This window comes from Pristis pectinata, chromosome 24 (assembly GCF_009764475.1).
Source record: "Pristis pectinata isolate sPriPec2 chromosome 24, sPriPec2.1.pri, whole genome shotgun sequence".
Classification (NCBI taxonomy): Eukaryota; Metazoa; Chordata; class Chondrichthyes; order Rhinopristiformes; family Pristidae; genus Pristis; species Pristis pectinata.
The window spans coordinates 3,032,241-3,049,136 of NC_067428.1; the positions used below are offsets into that span (position 1 = coordinate 3,032,241).

The 16,896-nt window shown below is 41.7% G+C and overlaps 1 protein-coding gene across 7 annotated transcripts in view; it reads left to right on the top strand.

The window, feature by feature from the left end:
- The first annotated feature begins 330 nt into the window (after positions 1 to 330).
- Positions 331 to 16,896, top strand: part of eps15l1a (epidermal growth factor receptor pathway substrate 15-like 1a) — a 264,285-nt gene continuing 247,719 nt past the window's right edge. For 5 of the 7 annotated variants that reach the window (XM_052037608.1, XM_052037613.1, XM_052037609.1 and 2 more), the window contains exon 1: positions 345 to 430. In XM_052037608.1, the coding sequence (XP_051893568.1) occupies positions 404 to 430 (27 nt within the window). In that variant the 5' untranslated portion in view covers positions 345 to 403. Of the gene's footprint in view, positions 431 to 545; positions 967 to 16,896 lie in introns of those variants that run through there. The other 2 variants (XM_052037612.1, XM_052037610.1) reach the window with 2 other exon arrangements.

Below are 16,896 nucleotides of genomic sequence, written 5' to 3' on the forward strand. Positions count from 1 at the left end.
GTGTGTGTTGCGGGCTGACTGACCAAAACAAGATAATCAAACCTGCTTTCTTGTGGTATATGTTGTGGGTGTTCAGTGACCAGATGCTCTGAGGCAGACGGTGATGGCTGTCGTCGGACGGGAAGCCCGGCCCGACGCTGGGACAGGTGCGGGTCAGCAGAGCGGAGGAGGCGGTGTGCCCGGGTGCGGGAGGCCCAGGCGCCGGGGCCTGGTTCGGCGGGACGAGGGTCGCCCGGCCGCTCTCCGCGCGTGGCGAGCGCGCCTCCCCGGCCCGCGCGCGCGCCCCCACCCGGGACACGTCACGCGCGCCCCCGCCGCGCGGGTGGGTGTGTTCGCGGCGCGCGTGCGCGCTGGCTGGCCGTCGGTCGGTCGGTGGGTGCGCGGCTGCTGTTCCGCGGCGAAGATGGCGGCGCTGCTCTCCCTCACCCAGGTACGGAGCGATCCGAGGGCCGGGCAGCGGGGCTGGGAGGCGCCGGGCTCCCTCCGCCCCGCAGCCGGCCCCCGAAGGCGAGCACCGCGCCTTGTCTGTGTGAGCGGGCAGGGCCCCGGCGGACGGCAGGCGGCTAGGCCGCGGCCGCGGAGAGCCGGAGCGGCGGCGGGCCGAGCTTCCAGCCCAGTGTGTGCGCTGCCGGCAGCCGCCGCAACACGTCCCCGGGGCGGGGAGCGCCGGCCGTCTCCCCACCCGCGGCCGGCCGGCCGGCGTGGAGCGGCCCCCCGGCCCCGCACCGTCTGTACCCCCAGTGTTTACATCGGCGCTGGGTCCGGACGTTTCCGGCGGAAGCAGGGAAGCGCTGTCCCTGAGGCTAATACCGCCTCAGACAGACCGGTGCGCCCAGGCGTCGCCCCTTTAACGTTTGCTTCTGCCTTTTGTACATAAACCTGCTGCTGTGACGCCCGTTTTCTCACCCCAGAGACATTCATTAGGAAATCGCATGTGCTACAAGGCACAATATGGATCCTCAAAAGGTTTCATTCTCCGTTTATTACCTTTTAGTTCTAAATGGGGGTATTGGGCAGTGTTAGCCTTTTAAATATTTGTAGCAATGTCACGATTTTTTAAAATGATAAAGCCTTGGTGAGAGCTGGCGCTTCATTGACAATTTAAGGCTCATAATTGCGCCTGACATCCATAAAAAAATAAACGCAGCCAGCAGGGGTCACTCAATAATGGAGAAGTGCAGGAAACTTGGCTGTTTTTCCCCTTCCCTTGCCTAGGTAGCTCTGTCAGGTTGGTGACCATTCTTACTCTGTTTAGAAACTTAATGGAAAAAATATCGTGTACAGGCAATTTACTTCAAGTGTTACAGAGAAAGTATTGCTAATAAGAAATGTTTGGCTTCCGGCTCAAGTTAGCAACCTCTCAGATCTACATGTGGATCTTAAAGCCAATTTAACATTGTTGCAAGTGAGACCCGGTTAAAAGAATATCATTACGTTAGTGGAGGCAAAGGGATAGTCGACGTTTCTGGTCTAGACCCTGCGTCAGGACTGATGCAGCGTCTAGACCCGAAACATTGACTATCCCTTTGCCTCCACAGATGTTTACTGACCCACTAAGTTCCTCCAGCAGTTTGTTTTTTGCTGCAGTCTCTTGTGTCGTCATTATAACATTTGTATTATGGCAGCACTATGTGTATTCTGTTCTAAATCTGTACAAAAATTCTTTCTGCTTTTGTAGTTTTTGGGTTAGTAGTATTCTAATGCACAGGAGGCTTCCATTTTGATTTGCATGGTCCACTGGAATAAGACTGGTTATTATTTTATAATGAAAACGTGTATGGGTTTTTCAAGTTTGTAAATTGTATATGTTGATATAGAAGGCAGGTAATAGAAGTGAGATTTTTTAGATCTCTGCGTAAAAATCAATTATAAGTAAAAGATTGAATAGAAAATACTAGCAACATTCGCAGGTCTTGAAGCAGTGTAGAAAGAGAAACAGGTAATGTTACACATTTGAACTAAGAATGAAAAATGCTGGAATTACTCTTGTGGAGGGGGAAGCAAAAGTTAATGTTTCAGGTTGATAACCTTGCATTAATGTTTGATTAAGTTTTGACTTGTGTTGCATAATTGTGTACAACAACTTCAGTTTTTAGATTTTTAAATACATCAACTGTATTTTGTTTCCCCATCAGTACAGAAAGCTGATTTCTATGGTGGTGATATATATTAAATTTTGCCACAGCAATTGAAATTCTGTCGTTTTTTTCCCCCCAAACTGTGAAATACTGTCAACGAAAGATTTTGTTTTAAGATCAAAGGGTTATAATTGATTTTTTTATGAACTGTAGAGTCTGTGCCAAAATTGCTGCAAACAGTGGTGAAGCTGCTAGTTCTTAAAAAAAAATTTCCAATACTGACGTTATCTAAGTCTTATACCATTTTTATTTGTAATAGCAACATACCTGTTTTGTGACAGTGAATATTATTTTAGGTATGATCATCGTCATACTCTGGTGAGAAAGGAGTAGATTTAATCACCTTTATGACTACTAGGTGTACGCTCTTAATTTGTATTCAGAATTTAATATGTTTGTTCCTAATCTACGATGAGAGTCGAATGTGTTTTATAAGTGTCTTCTGTGCACATATAAGAGGTAAAGTTTTAAGTCTGTAATGTTTGCAGTACCCTAAAAGGGTAATACTGAGCTTAGCCTGTCCATGGTAGAACTGTACATGTACATTATGCATGTTTGTATTGGAATCTATTGGTATCCAATATGAAATGTGAGAAATAATGAAAGCTGAGATCATAAAATTTGAGAAAATCCAGTTAAAGTAAAGCTAGTGAAAAAGGACATTGTGAACAGGAGGAGTGCAGTAACAGGTTTAACCAGCAATGTGGATGTCAGCGTTAGTTAAAGCTTTGGGCCAGAAAGTACTCACTAGAAGATAATTGGATTTAATTTATAATAGCTATCAGGAACCAGATTAATGTGTGTTTTTTTGGCTATTATATCACTATCAGTGAAAGCAGATATTATAGAAATTTACCTTTTTGATGAGGTTTTGACATTTAGAGGTGTTCCAGTCATGGGTTCACACTTGTTTTGGAGTCTATAATTATTTGAAGGGATGGAATCCATTTGATGTTTTGAAAATTCTCTGAATAAAATCCAACTGTCAGTGGCTGAGAAAGCCCTGTAGTAACACAGAAAAAGTTGTTTCTTACATTTCCATGTCAGTTAATGACTTTATGATCCATCAAATGTGTACTTTCTTGAGTTGAAAATATTACTGCATGTTACTTGTAGTGGAAGCAAATTGCTGATGTTAGACAATGGATATTATGCGAGGTATATCCATCTCTGTTAAGGACAAACTGTGGTTAATTGGTTGCTTTAGCTGTGCAGCTCATATATTCAGTCCAGATAAAAGAGGTGCAGAAAATCTGAGAGCACGATCTGCATCCTAAGTTCCAAATGCGAGAGCACAGCAGCTTCTGGTTCAGTTTGTGCTGAACCTTGAAAAGATCACATTGACTTCAATAAATGTTTAAAAGGATACCATTCTGCTGCTACAGAATATATAAGAAGGTGCTGGAAACTGCACAAATGACAGTTTATTGAGCTTTTATGAGCTGTCATTTTGCTGTTACCTCAAGAATTATTTTCATAGTTTTGTTATATCTATGCAAAATATAGCCACTGTTTGTATTGGCCATTAATGAAGTGAAACAAATGGGTAGTTAATATTTTAGAAACCAGAGGAGGGATGATTTTTAAAAAAAGAAAAAGCAATGAAAAGGAAAGAATGAAATCAATGAGGTATTGAGATGATTTGAGGGTTTTAGTGGGATTGGAGGGTGATGAAAATGAGAGGAGTATTAAAGGGGAGAAAGGGGAATAAATTAGAATAAATATTTGGAAACTATGTTAAAATTCACATTTCAGGTGACTGTTCTGCCATATTTAACAGTTAAGTCTCTGTGTTTTATTTTTGGCTGTTGACCTTTTAAAAGTTGGATGCACATGTCTAGCGATGCCATACTGGCAGAGGCTTAGGTGTAGTCTGATCAGTCACTAGTGTATTGTAGAATTTAAAAAAAATTAATTGAGGGTAACCTTTCATGCTTGTCTTTTCCTTCCCCCTTATCTCTGCTGAATGCATTATCTCTTGCCAGGTTGGCCGTTCTTCATGACTGAGTAATCAACAATGTGTGGTCCAGTTGTTTGAAGTCATCACAGCCAAGCCTGATTTTTGCCTTCACCTGAAGCACCCATATGCGCACAGTGATTGCTTGATAATGGCTAGAAGTGTTTCTTTTTCTCTCTTTAACTGACCACTACTGAATGTGATATGTTGTGACTATTGCCTTAGCTGAGATTAATGAATGGCCTTGAAATTGCCTTGTGTTCAGTAACCACCAGCTGACACATTTTATTATCGCCAAGCTCCGTCTTATTTTGGTAAAATTCAGAAGTAAATTTAAGGCAGTAAGTTTAAGATAGGGAGGGTAATGGGTGGGACAAAGGGAATTTCTCTGAGGGTGAAAACACCCTCCCCCACATTCTCAGTTCTGATGAAGGTTGCCAGACCTGAAACATTAACTGTTGCTCTTTCCACAGATGCTGCCTGAGCAGGTGACCTTTTCCAGCATTTACTGTTTTCATTTCAACTTTTTAGCATTTGCAATTATCTTTTTTGATTTTCAGGACCTAGCATCAGTTGCAGCCTAGCAAAGGGACTTCCAAACTTTTGTTATATTTCACATGTTATCAAGTTTGCAAACTGTTGCTGATAGATCTAGTTCCAATTATTATACTGCAAACTTCTCCACCAGCAGAATAGTTTCTCTTTTTACCTTTATTCGTTCTCCTTAATATTTTGAAAAGTTAATCAAATCGTCTAATATGCCTCAACTTCACCATTTAACCCTTGGAGTGGAGATGTAACCTTTGTGAATGTACAGTGCATTCACTTCAAGGTCAGCATATCCTTCCTGAAATGTGGTGTCCAGAACTTCTCAGAGTGCTCCAGGTATAACCTTACTAGAGTTTTGTCTAGCTTTGTTGTAATTTCTGTCCATGGCACAGTAGTGTAGTGGTTAGAGTAACGTAGCGCCAGCGATCAGGGTTCAATTCCTGCCGCTGTCTGTAAGGAGTTTGTACGTTCTCCCTGTGACTACATGGGTTTCCTCTGGGTGCTCTGGTTTCCTCCCACATTCCAAAGTATGGGTTAGTAGATTAACGTGGGTGTAATTGGGTGGCACAGGCTTGTTGGGCCGGAAGAGCCTGCTACCGTGCTGTACGAATAAAATTTAAACTATTACATTCCTTTAGGAGCCACGTATGTTGAATTTTTCTGTGCCTATAACAGATTGTGGTGCATAGGTATGTTGTTGAAACTCTCCTAATTATTTGCTGGGTGAACTCCACAATTAATTAATTTCATCATAAACAACCAAGAGTTCTGTTTGTAGTTTGGAGATAAGTCAGCCATTGTGCAGGATCAATAATGGGCTTCCCCAGGAATCAACCCTGACACTGGCCCTCTTCAGCATGTCCAGCAATCTTCCTCGTGGCTCTTCAAATATGTGGATGACTTGGCTCTGGCTGCAGGCTAAAAACACCAGGATGTTGAAAGATACACTTACTGAAGCCCTGTATTCTCTGGAGACCTACTTGATTGATACTTCTGCCAAATAATGTTAAGACTTTTTTTCAGCCTTCTAGCTGAACATCTTGAAGCCAGGGAGGAACTTTGTGCCTAGTTCTGCAGCCGGCCACTCACCCATGACCAAACATTGATGCCAGCAATGTTCAAGGAAAGGCACCATACAGTCAAGATATGCTGATGTTTGGTCATGGGTGAGTTAAGTTCAAGGCAAGTGAATCTCATACGGAAACTAGGGTGGAGGGGTGTAGGAACACTAGAACAGCACGCTGGTCTGCCCAGCATTATCCATCTCTGGGAAGCCATGAAAATCATCTTTGAAGTTCTGGGACCAGCTCAGGTGGATTACTGTTCTACCCACATAGAACCTTCTGTTGTCTGTGGGGAAAACATCCTTGAAGAAAGCCAGCAACTGACAGCCAGTAAAACACTGTCACTGACAAGGAAACTGGTAGAAAGAAACCTATATCCCTGTCTGAAATCCCACAGCCCCTACAGGAACACACTCCAAAGTCTACCAGCTAATGATATCCCCACCCCTTGATGGGACACCTCTTGACAGATCCCAAATATCACCAAATGAGAACTGATAACTGACCCAATTGATGAAGGCTCAGGCTTCAACTTTCCAAGGAAAATCTAGACAACTCAGTTATCTGGTCACCTGCTCTACTGTGGAACATGAGAAACAACCCGAACTGTGACTGTGGCCACCAAAGTCAGACATCGGCTGCATATTTAATTCTTGCACTGGAAGATCTATTTGATTTGACATTGTACCATTCACACTGATAACCTTGACGTCAAATTATGACTGCTTCCCTAGCCATAGGGCAGTGGCAATTTGTTAGCTATTTAGATTATTTTCTGTTGTTATCCATGGTATTTTAATGACGTATGTTAAGCAATGAAACTAGTTCTGGAAACCTGATTGCCTCTGATTTGCCTTTTGTATGGGTGAACTCCACCATAATCTGCAATGGTTTTTGCACTTACTTGAAGGAATTCAGAGAATTAAATACAGGAGTCTCCAGCTGGCCCTGAAGTTTCACAGGTTTCTAAGAGCATAAACAATAGGCCCAGGAGTAGGCCCTTTGAGCTTGCTTTCCATTCATCAAGATCATACCTCAGAAACATTTTCCAGCATTATCACCATATTCCTTGATTCCCTTAATATACAGAAATTTATCAGTCTTTGTTTTGAATGAACTCATTGCTTGAACTGTCAGCCCTCTGTGGTAGACAGTTCCAAAGGTTAATCTCCCCTCTCTCACTGAATGAAGAAATTTCTGATTTATACATCTTATTCTCAAATTGTGCCTTTGGTCCTAGACTCCTCAGTGAGGGGAAACATTCTCTCTGGATCTAACCTATCAAGTACTTCAAGAATTTTGTTAGTTTCGTTGAGTTTTTGTCTATACAATCTCTCCTCATATGGTAAACCTCTCATCTCTGGAACCAATCTTTGCTGCACTTTCTTTATAGCAAGTACATACTTCCTTAAGTAAGGAGGTCAAACTGTACCCTGTACACCAAGTGAGGTCTCATCAAGACCCTATATGATTGCAGTAAGATTTCATACTTCTGTAATCAATTCCTCTCATTATAAAAGCTTGCATACCATTTGCCCTCCTAATCACCTGCTGCACCTGCACGTTGGGCTTCAGTGACTTGTGTACAAGCACACCAAAGTCCCTTTGAACATCACTGTTCAATTTCTTATGAACAAATTTTCTGCTTTTCTGTTATGGTCACCAAAGTCGATGACTCACAATTTTCCATGTAATTTTCCATCAGTTGTATTCTTGGCTAGTTGCTCAGCTTGTCCATATCCCCCAAAGCTTCTCCACATCCTTACCTGTACTCAAGCCTCATTTAGGATTGTCAGCAAACTTGGAATTATGACATTTGATCTCCTCAGCCAAATTGTTAAGACAGATTGTACATAGCTGGGGACCAAGCACTGATACCCAAGGTGCCCTACTAGACACAGTCTGCTCGCCTGAGAAGGATCCACTTATTCCCACTATGATTCTGTCTGGTAACGCATGTTGGCATATCACCCTGAATTGCATGTGCTCCAACCTTGTTGACCACCTTCTCTGTGGGACTTCAATGAAAGTTTTCTGAAAATCCAGATAAATCACATCTGCTGGTTTTTTTTCTATTCTGCTAGTCGTATCCTCAAACAACTCCAAGCGGGTTTGTCATACATAGTTTCTCTTTCATAGGTCCACTTTGGCTCTGTTCAATCCTATCATTCTTTCCATGGTGCTATAGCTTTCATTCTATAGATCCCAGCATTTTCCCTAGCACTGATGTTAGGCTAACAGGTCAGTAGTTTGCTGTTTTCTTTGTGCCTCTTTCTTAAATTGTAGGGTTACATTCGCTACCCTTCAATCCACAGGAAGAATTTCAGAATCCATAGAACTCTGGAAGATGACAACTTACTAACTCAAAGGCACCTCTCTCAAACTCTGGGATGTAGATCAGCTTTCAAGTTCACCAACTTTTTTTGGAATTTTTTTTGACTAATGGTTAGATCCCTGAGTTCCTCATTCTCACTAAACTTTGATTTGTTGATGTATTTGGCAGGTTTTATGTGTCTTCTGTGAAGACAGATGTAAAGTAATTGTTTAATTCTTCTGTCATCTCCATCATAAATTCTCCTGTCTCTGTTCGGGCCTAATATCTGCCTTTGCTAGTTATTTCCCTTTTGTGTACCTGCAAAAGTGTATACATGCATTTTTATTTTTCTTTCCAATCTACTCTCATAGTTTGTCATGAAATTCTTAGTGAGAACTGGCTAACGTTGCACTAATACCACTTAAAACAATACAAAAGGTGCAGAGTTACAACAATTAGTTTGTTTAATTCTGCATCCTCAATCTTATGTTGAAATTGATGAAAGAGTTAAATTATCAAGAGCAATTTGACATTGATAATGAAAATAACACTGGAAACAGTGGTGGAACAATTACAAAAAACATGAAATCAATCAGATAGAATTGTATTTTATGAAATGTCAGGAAAGTTACCAATGGAATTGTTTTGAAATTAATTGCATAATACCCACCTACATCCCATGAATGAATAAATCATAAATAGCATTAGTTCAATAAAGGAGGTCAGGAGATTTCTAAGTTTATCATGTCTGTTTTTAATTGTCCTTGAAAGGTGGTGGTGAGTTGCCATTGTGAACCCATGTAGTCCTGCACAGTTTGGTAGGTAGGGAGTTGAGGAATTTAACCCAGTGACGATGAAGAACAGTGATGTATTTCCAAATCAAGATGTGATATGTAGGGAAGCTTGAAGGCATTGATGGCCCCATGTACCTGGCAGCAGAGGTTGTAGTTTTGTCTGGTGTTATCAAAGAAGCTTTGGTGTGTTGCTGCAGTGCACCTTGTGAACGGAACACTCTGCAACAATTGTGAAGGGGGTGAATATTTATGGTGGTTAATCAGGAACTAGTCAAGCTGTTGCAATGTCCTAGTTAGTATCATGTGTCTCGAATGTTGTTGGAGCTGCACTTGTCCAAACAAGTAGGGAGCATTCTAGTATCGACTTGTGCCTTGTAGATGTTGCAAAGGCTTTGGGGAGTGGGAGGTCATTTATTACAATATAGTCAGTCTCTGGCATGATATTTTAGCGTTGATATTTGTGTGTCGGTCCACTAGGTTTTCTGACTTTTAATACAACCCTAACCACCGGGATATTTGATGTTGGAATCAGTAGTTATCTGTTGTTAAAATAATTACTTGCCATTTACTGTTACAAATATGAAAGTTGTATAGATTTTGCTGCATGCAGGCATGAATTATTTAATCATTGCATTTGGAAGTGAACATTACATAATCATCAATGAGCAGAGCCACTTTTGACCTATGATAGAGGGATGCATTTGGAGACTGTTGGCATTGGACACTAACCTGAGTAATTCAAGGAGAGTTCGAGGCGTGCCCACTGATGCCTGGATGATGATAAGTTCTGCCACCAACAATCGCAACATTTTCCTTTGTGTTAAGTATGACTCTGGTCCCAGTTAGGGATGTTAGCAGCAGTCACTCTTGCCTCTACTCTGTAGTTGGAGGCTCTATGGAGATGTGGGACAAAGTGATCCTGTCAAAATGGTTCATTGGGTAGAAAATTGGTAAGAGTTCTTTGATAGCATTGTCAAAGTCACCGTACTTGAATGATAGCTTATAGATATCTAGATGTCACAGAGCCATACAGCATGGAAGTGGTCCCATTCAGCCTACACCAATATCAAGCACCCATTTATACTAATCCCATTTTATTCCCCCCACATTTCCATCAAATGTCCCCAGATTCCACTTCTTGCCTACAGTCTTGGGGCAATTTACACTGACCAATTAACCTACCAACCCACATCTTTTGGATGTGGGAGGAAACCAGAGCACTTGGAGGGGACCAACGAGGTTGCAGGGAGAGTTTAGGAGAAGATAGTAATCAACTGGTGTGAATTTGTTCTGCTTTTTCTGGATGCTTGCAAGCTTGGGAAATTTCCCATGCTGTCACATAGAGGCTATTTGTGGTGGAACAGCTTTTTTAGATATGCAAATGGCTCTGTAGTAAATGTCTTTATCACCACAGCCCAAATGATGTCCAGTACCAATTCATTCACTATATCCAGTTTCATTAGCCGGTTCTTAATATCATGTTGAGTGAGTCAAATTGGCTTTGTGATGGTGCAGACTTCAGGGAGTGGATTATATACTTCTGGGCTCTGCCGTTACAGGCAACTTTTGTGTTACTGCATTGGACTCTGGTGGCTGGGTGGTTCCATTCCTGAAATGGGTCCGTATTAGCAATTTTTGGTAACAGAGCTGTGTCATCTGCACATTCATCAAGGATCATGAGTTGAAAATAAAATAAATTTTATGTTTTTTTTGTGTGTAGATTCTGTTAGAGCGAATTTCATTCCTTATCTCAAATTTTTGGGTAGTGATTTATTAATTCAGAAAGGGCAATTTTCCATTATCCAAGATGTTGTAATGAGGTGGTCACCTGTATTGAGGATGGAGATGTTCATGGAGCTGCCTCTTCTGTTGTTTAATTGTCCATCATCATTTATGACAAGATGTTATAGAATTTTTGGGCTTTGATCTGGACTAATGGTCGTGGGATTGCTCATCGCTATCTAGTTCATGCTGGTTTTGCTGTTTAGTATGCAAATAACCCTGTGCCTAGCTCATTTCATATACAGTGTATATGTTGGGTACTGCTCCTGGATTGATGATAATTGTAGGCTGAGAGATGTGCCAGGCCAGGAGATTTATAGATAGTGGTGAAACGGAATTTTACTGCTGATGGCCTGTAACAGTTTATGGATTTGCTCCTTTGAGCAATGAGAACCTTTTTGAATCTATTCCATTTGGGGAAGTAGTTGTGCCTCTCAATGCAATGTGAACCATGTGAAAATGGGAGTTAGCTCCATGAGCATTGTGTAGTTCCAATTATTTTTACAAAATAATTCACTTGTCTCTGTTTCAGTAATTTTCCTAAAAATTTGGTTCACAATTTTCTTTTCTTTTCCTGGAAAATTTTCATATTGCATGCCTTCATGATTTTTAAACATATTGACCAACTAATGCTGAACTGCTGTTTATGCATTGAATTCGGCCCAAGTCAATGTCCTTAACATACTGTAGATTTGGGTTATGTTGATGCTATTTTAGTCACTGCAGCTGAAATGTCCTTCAATTTCTTTGTAACAAGCTACAATATGACAGAAGCAGTTAGATTTTGTTCATCCTGAATTGACTGCAAAGAAATGTAGAGAACAGTAATTAGAGATTAGAAATGGAAGATGTGTCATGTGGAAGGAGCATCTTGTACAATAAGTAAAAGAGGGAAAGCATCGTGTGGGGTTGTTGAGTGTATAAATCTATTTCTGACATTGTCAGAAAGTTTCATTTTGTATCCTCTTTCTTTGTTCAAATGTGATGGTATAATTATGTCCCAAGCCTTGAGAAAAAGGGAATATTAATAAGATTGAGACACAAGAGACTGCAGGTGCTGGAATCTGGAAAAAAAACAAGCTGCTGGAGGAACTCAGTGGGTTAGGCAGCATCTGTAGAGGGAAATGGATGGTCAATGTTTTGAGTCAAGAGCCTTCAGCTGGACTCGATCAGTAATCCTTGACTGTTCATGGAATATTCGCATTTAGCTGAAGACTGTGAAACTCTCTCTCTAGCTGAATATCCTGTTGATAATCAGCAACCATTGCCAAGGCCATTGTGAAGCCGAGTTGGTACCAGTGAAATGAGAGACTCCTTTCCAAGCCCTACCACTGCCTCTCCCCTTTCCAGGCCAACCACCTCTCTCTTTTCCAGGCCATGTATTGTTCAGACCTTTCCATAACAACATACTCCAACATAGTGTTATTTCAAAAACTGCAACATGTTTTGCAGACCAGGTTTGATTTACAATAAAAGAGAGAATTACGATGATCAAATTATCATGAAATAGCACATTTTGAAGCTAGGAATGAGAATATCCACCAAAAAAGCCAAATTGTAAGAGGTAATATGCAGCAGTCAGGGAGGGGGGGGTGGGGGGGGGGGGGGGGAAGAATGGGAAGAGATAATTATATTGCTATTAACCCTTGCATTTGTCTTAAGGGAATATATGAATATGAAAGGTTACGGATTTGAGAGACCGGTATTCACTTAATCAGAATAGTTTATATGCTGAGTTAAAGAAACACAATTTGAAGTGTCATGGAGTTGTTGTGTAGCACAGAAATGAGCTCTCCAGCCCACCACGTCCATGCCAACCCTTTTGTTCATCTACACACATCCCATTTGCTTGCATTAGGACTATACCCTTCTATACCTTGACTATTTAAGTGTCTAATTGCCTCTTAACTGAAGTAATTATATCTGATTCCCCTACCTCCTCTGGCAGCTTGTTTCACTCTCTGTGTAAAAAGTCCTTAGATCATCTTCAAAACTCCTTCCTCTCATCTTAAACCTTTGCCACCTTGTTTTTGATACCTCTACCATGGGAAAAGTTTTTGACTGTCTACTGTATCTATACATCTCATAATCCGAGATGCTTCTACCCAAGGAAGGGACCAGATGAAGGATCTTGACCTGAAATGTCATCTGTCCATTTCCCCCCACAGAAGGTCAGAGGCCAAGGGATCCAAGGAAGCTTGGCTGTGTGGATTAGGAATTGGCTTGCATGTAGAAAGCAGAGGGTTGTGGTGGAAGGAGTGCCCTCGGATTGGAAGGCAGTGACTAGTGGTGTCCCGCAGGGATCGGTTCTGGGACCTCTACTTTTTGTGATATTTATAGATGACTTAGATGAGGGGGTGGAGGGCTGGGTTAGTAAGTTTGCGGACGACACTAAGATAGGCGGTGTTGTGGATAGTGTGGAGGGCTGTCGGAGCTTACAGAGGGATATTGATAGGATGCAGAGCTGGGCTGACAAGTGGCAGATGGAGTTCAATCCGGAGAAGTGTGAGGTGGTACACTTTGGAAGGGAAAACTCCAGGGCAGAGTACAGGGTAAACGGCAGGGTACTTGGCAGTGTGGAGGAGCAGAGGGATCTGGGGGTTCATATTCACAGTTCGTTGAAAGTTGCCTCACAGGTGGAAAGAGCAGTTAAGAAGGCCAATGGGATGTTGGCTTTCATAAGTCGCAGGATTGAGTTTAAGAGCCGCGAGGTGATGATGCAGCTTTACAAAACTCAAGTTAGGCCACACTTAGAGTACTGTGTTCAGTTCTGGTCGCCTCATTATAGGAAGGATGTGGAGGCGTTGGAGAGGGTGCAGAGGAGATTTACCAGGATGCTGCCTGGATTGGAGAGTATTGAATATGAGGAGAGGCTTAAGGTGCTAGGGCTTTATTCACTGGAAAGGAGGAGGATGAGAGGAGACATGATAGAGGTATATAAAATATTGAGAGGAATAGATAGAGTAGACAGTCAGCGCCTCCTTTCCAGGGCACCAATGCTCAAGACGAGAGGTCATGGCTTTAAGGTTATGGGTGGGAGGTTCAGGGGAGTTGTCAGAGGGAGGTTTTTCACCCAAAGAGTGGTTGGTGCATGGAATGCACTGCCTGGGGTGGTGGTGGAGGCAGATACATTGAACAGGTTCAAGAGCTTGTTGGATAGGCATATGGAGGAACGTGAGATGGAGGGATATGCGGGAGGAAGGGGTTAGGTAGTGTGAGGGTGGTTTGATGGACGGCACAACACGGTGGGCCGAAGGGCCTGTTTTGTGCTGTATGGTTCTATGATGCTACCTGACAGGCTGAGTTCTTCCAGCACCTTGGTTCTTGCTCCATATCCTAGCATCTGCAGTCTCTTCTATCTCTCTTTGGTGAAGTTGCAGTAACTGAGTGCTTCAGTTCAGTAGCTATTATGCATAGTAACCCTGACAAGAGATTTGGTTCTTGGCTGTGACTCTGAGTTATTTCTTCTTTACTTTAACATTTTAGAACTTGATGCTAAGTATAAGCAGGTTACTGCTGGGATTTTTGTATATTTTATTTTATTTGCACTAGCAGAGAGGGAAGATTTTACGATAGAATTGTCTCAGATTACCAACAGGTTCCAAAGTTCAATTGTGTGAGTGTGGGAGCTTTTTATATGGTGATGTTGCTAAGATCAGATTGCTCTATGATAGTTCATGGCTGTTCATGTTTGCCTTGCTGCTTTTGCAATTGGTAGCTGCATTTTCCTCATGGCTCTAAACCCCCTTCTAAGCAGTTAATCTTCCAGGCAAAAAGCTCAACTTTGAAGGTTGTTTTATCCTACAGGATCATATCACGAGACAAATAATTTTGTGGTGATGGTAGCTACTTTAACCAAGAATTCCAACCAATGCTTGACTCATGTCAGCTATCAAAGTTTCTGATATATTTGTTTTGATGACTTATAGAAGTTTTAAGATTAATGCTGTGTGGGTTTTAACCAGTGGAGTGCAGTTGATTTGTTTTGCAAGATGTTGTATTTATAAACTGATGCATCCCCTGCACAGAGGAAGGAAAAGGATCAGGACAAAAGATTTTGTTGAAGTTGCAGGTTTACAGTTTCTGAAGGGCAGACTGGGCCAACTGAACATTTTTGCTGTCCATCAGTTTTATATGCTTAGATTATGAGGGATGATTAAGGACATTTTTGAAACTGCGTAATTCTAGAAGACCCGGATGGGTGAAAGAAAGAACGAAATTGTACACATGAACCTGGAGTCGAAGAAACAAATGGACATTGGCCTAGTGGAGCTAATGGGCTTGATTTTGTTTTTTAAGGAGCATGTCAGTATCACTGATGGAATTGAGAGTTGCTGCTCAATCAGGGTCTGAGTTTGAGAACCTTCCAGAAGTAGAAGTTGCAGGAAAGTTGCATTTAACCAGTGTTTCAAAATTAATATTGGTTGCCAAAACTTCTTTTACTAACTCAGTTGAAGCAGTTATAAGAATTTAGGAGACCAAAACAAGTATGTAAGGGTATTATTTACTCTATATAGAGTCATACAGCACGGAAACAGGCCCTTCGCCCCAACTGGTCCATGCTGACTAGATTCCCATGTAAGCTAGTCCCATTTGCCTGCATTTGGCCCATATCCCTCTAAATCTTTCCTATCTGTGTCTCTGTCTAAGTACCTTTCAAAATGTTGTTGATGTACCTGTCTCAACCACTTCCTCTAGCAGCTTATTCCATCTACTGACCACTCTCTGGGTGAAAAAGTTGCTCCTCAGGTTCCAATTAAATCTCTCCCCTCTCACCTTAAACCTATGCCCTCTAGTTCTTGATTCCCCAACCCTCAGAAAAACACTGTGCGCATTCACCCTATCTGTGCCCCTCATAATTTTATACACCTGCTATAAGATCACCTCTCATTCTCCTACGCTCCAATGAAAGAAGTCCCAATCTGCTCAACCTGTCTCCATAACTCAGTTCCTCAAGTCCTGGCAATATCCTCGTAAACCTCCCCTGCATTTTTTGTTTCAGCTTAATGGCATCTTTCCTATAGCAGAGTGACCAAAACTGAATACAGTATTCCAAATGTGACGTCACTAATATCTTGTACACCTGCATTATAACATCCCAACTTCTATACTCGGTGCTCTGACTGATGAAGGCCAGCATGCTGAAAACCTTCACCACCCTGTCTACCTGTGACGCCACTTTCAGGTAACCACATACTTGTACTCTGAGGTCCCTCTGTTCTACAACACTCCCCAGGGCCTTACCATTCACTGTGAAAGTCCTACCCTCATTTGTCTTCCCAATATGCAACACCTTGCATTTATCCAGATTAAACTCCATTTACCATTCCTCGGCCCACTTACGCAGCTGATCGAGATCCCTCTAATTCCTGATGACCATCTTTGCTGTCTAGGATACCACCTATTTTAGTGTCATCTGCAAACTTGCTAACCATGTCCTAACAGAATTTGACCTTGCAAAGTACATTACCTCACACTTATCTGGATTAAGTTCCATCTGCCACTATTCCACCTAATTTTCCATCTGATCTACCTTTAAACAATCTTCTTCGTTATCTACAACTCTACCAAATTTTGTGTTGCCTGCCTGAAAGCTCAGCAAGCTAAATTCATCTGGTAAATTAGGTTAAGGGATTTGTCAATTGAATTATAGCGACAGATATTTAAGGGGATCTTTCAGAATGGACAAAATAGATGCATTCCAATGAGAAACAAAAACGACACCATCCATGGTTAATGAAAAGTGTTGACGAAGGTATCAAACTTAAAAGAAAAGAACTATAAATGTGCAAGGACAGGTGGCAGGTCAGAAGATTGGACAAGGTATAAAATGTAATCTGAAAGATCACCTTAAATATTTGTAACTCAATTCAACATCTCAGAAATAGCTGTAAATTGGGAATTGGAAGGGAGGGAGAAACTGAGGAAAATTACAATCACCAGGGAAGTGGTGCTGAACAAATGTTGGAGCTGTGGGCTGACATTTCTCTGATTGACTTCATCCTGGGATCTTACAGGAAGTTGCCAGTAAAATATTTGAATTGTTGGTTTTAATTTTCCTTAATTTCCTAGATTTGGGGAAGGTTCTCTTAGACTGGGAAATAACAACTAGAACTCTGTTTAAACCATAGAACCATACAGGCCCTTCGGCCCACCATATTTAAAAAAAAGGGATGGAGATGGAAAGCTTACAGGCCAGTTATATCTATCATGGGGGAAATGTTAGAAACTCTTATTAAAGGCATTATTTCAGGGCATTTAGAAAAAGTCATGTTGACTTTACCTTGATTTTGTGAAA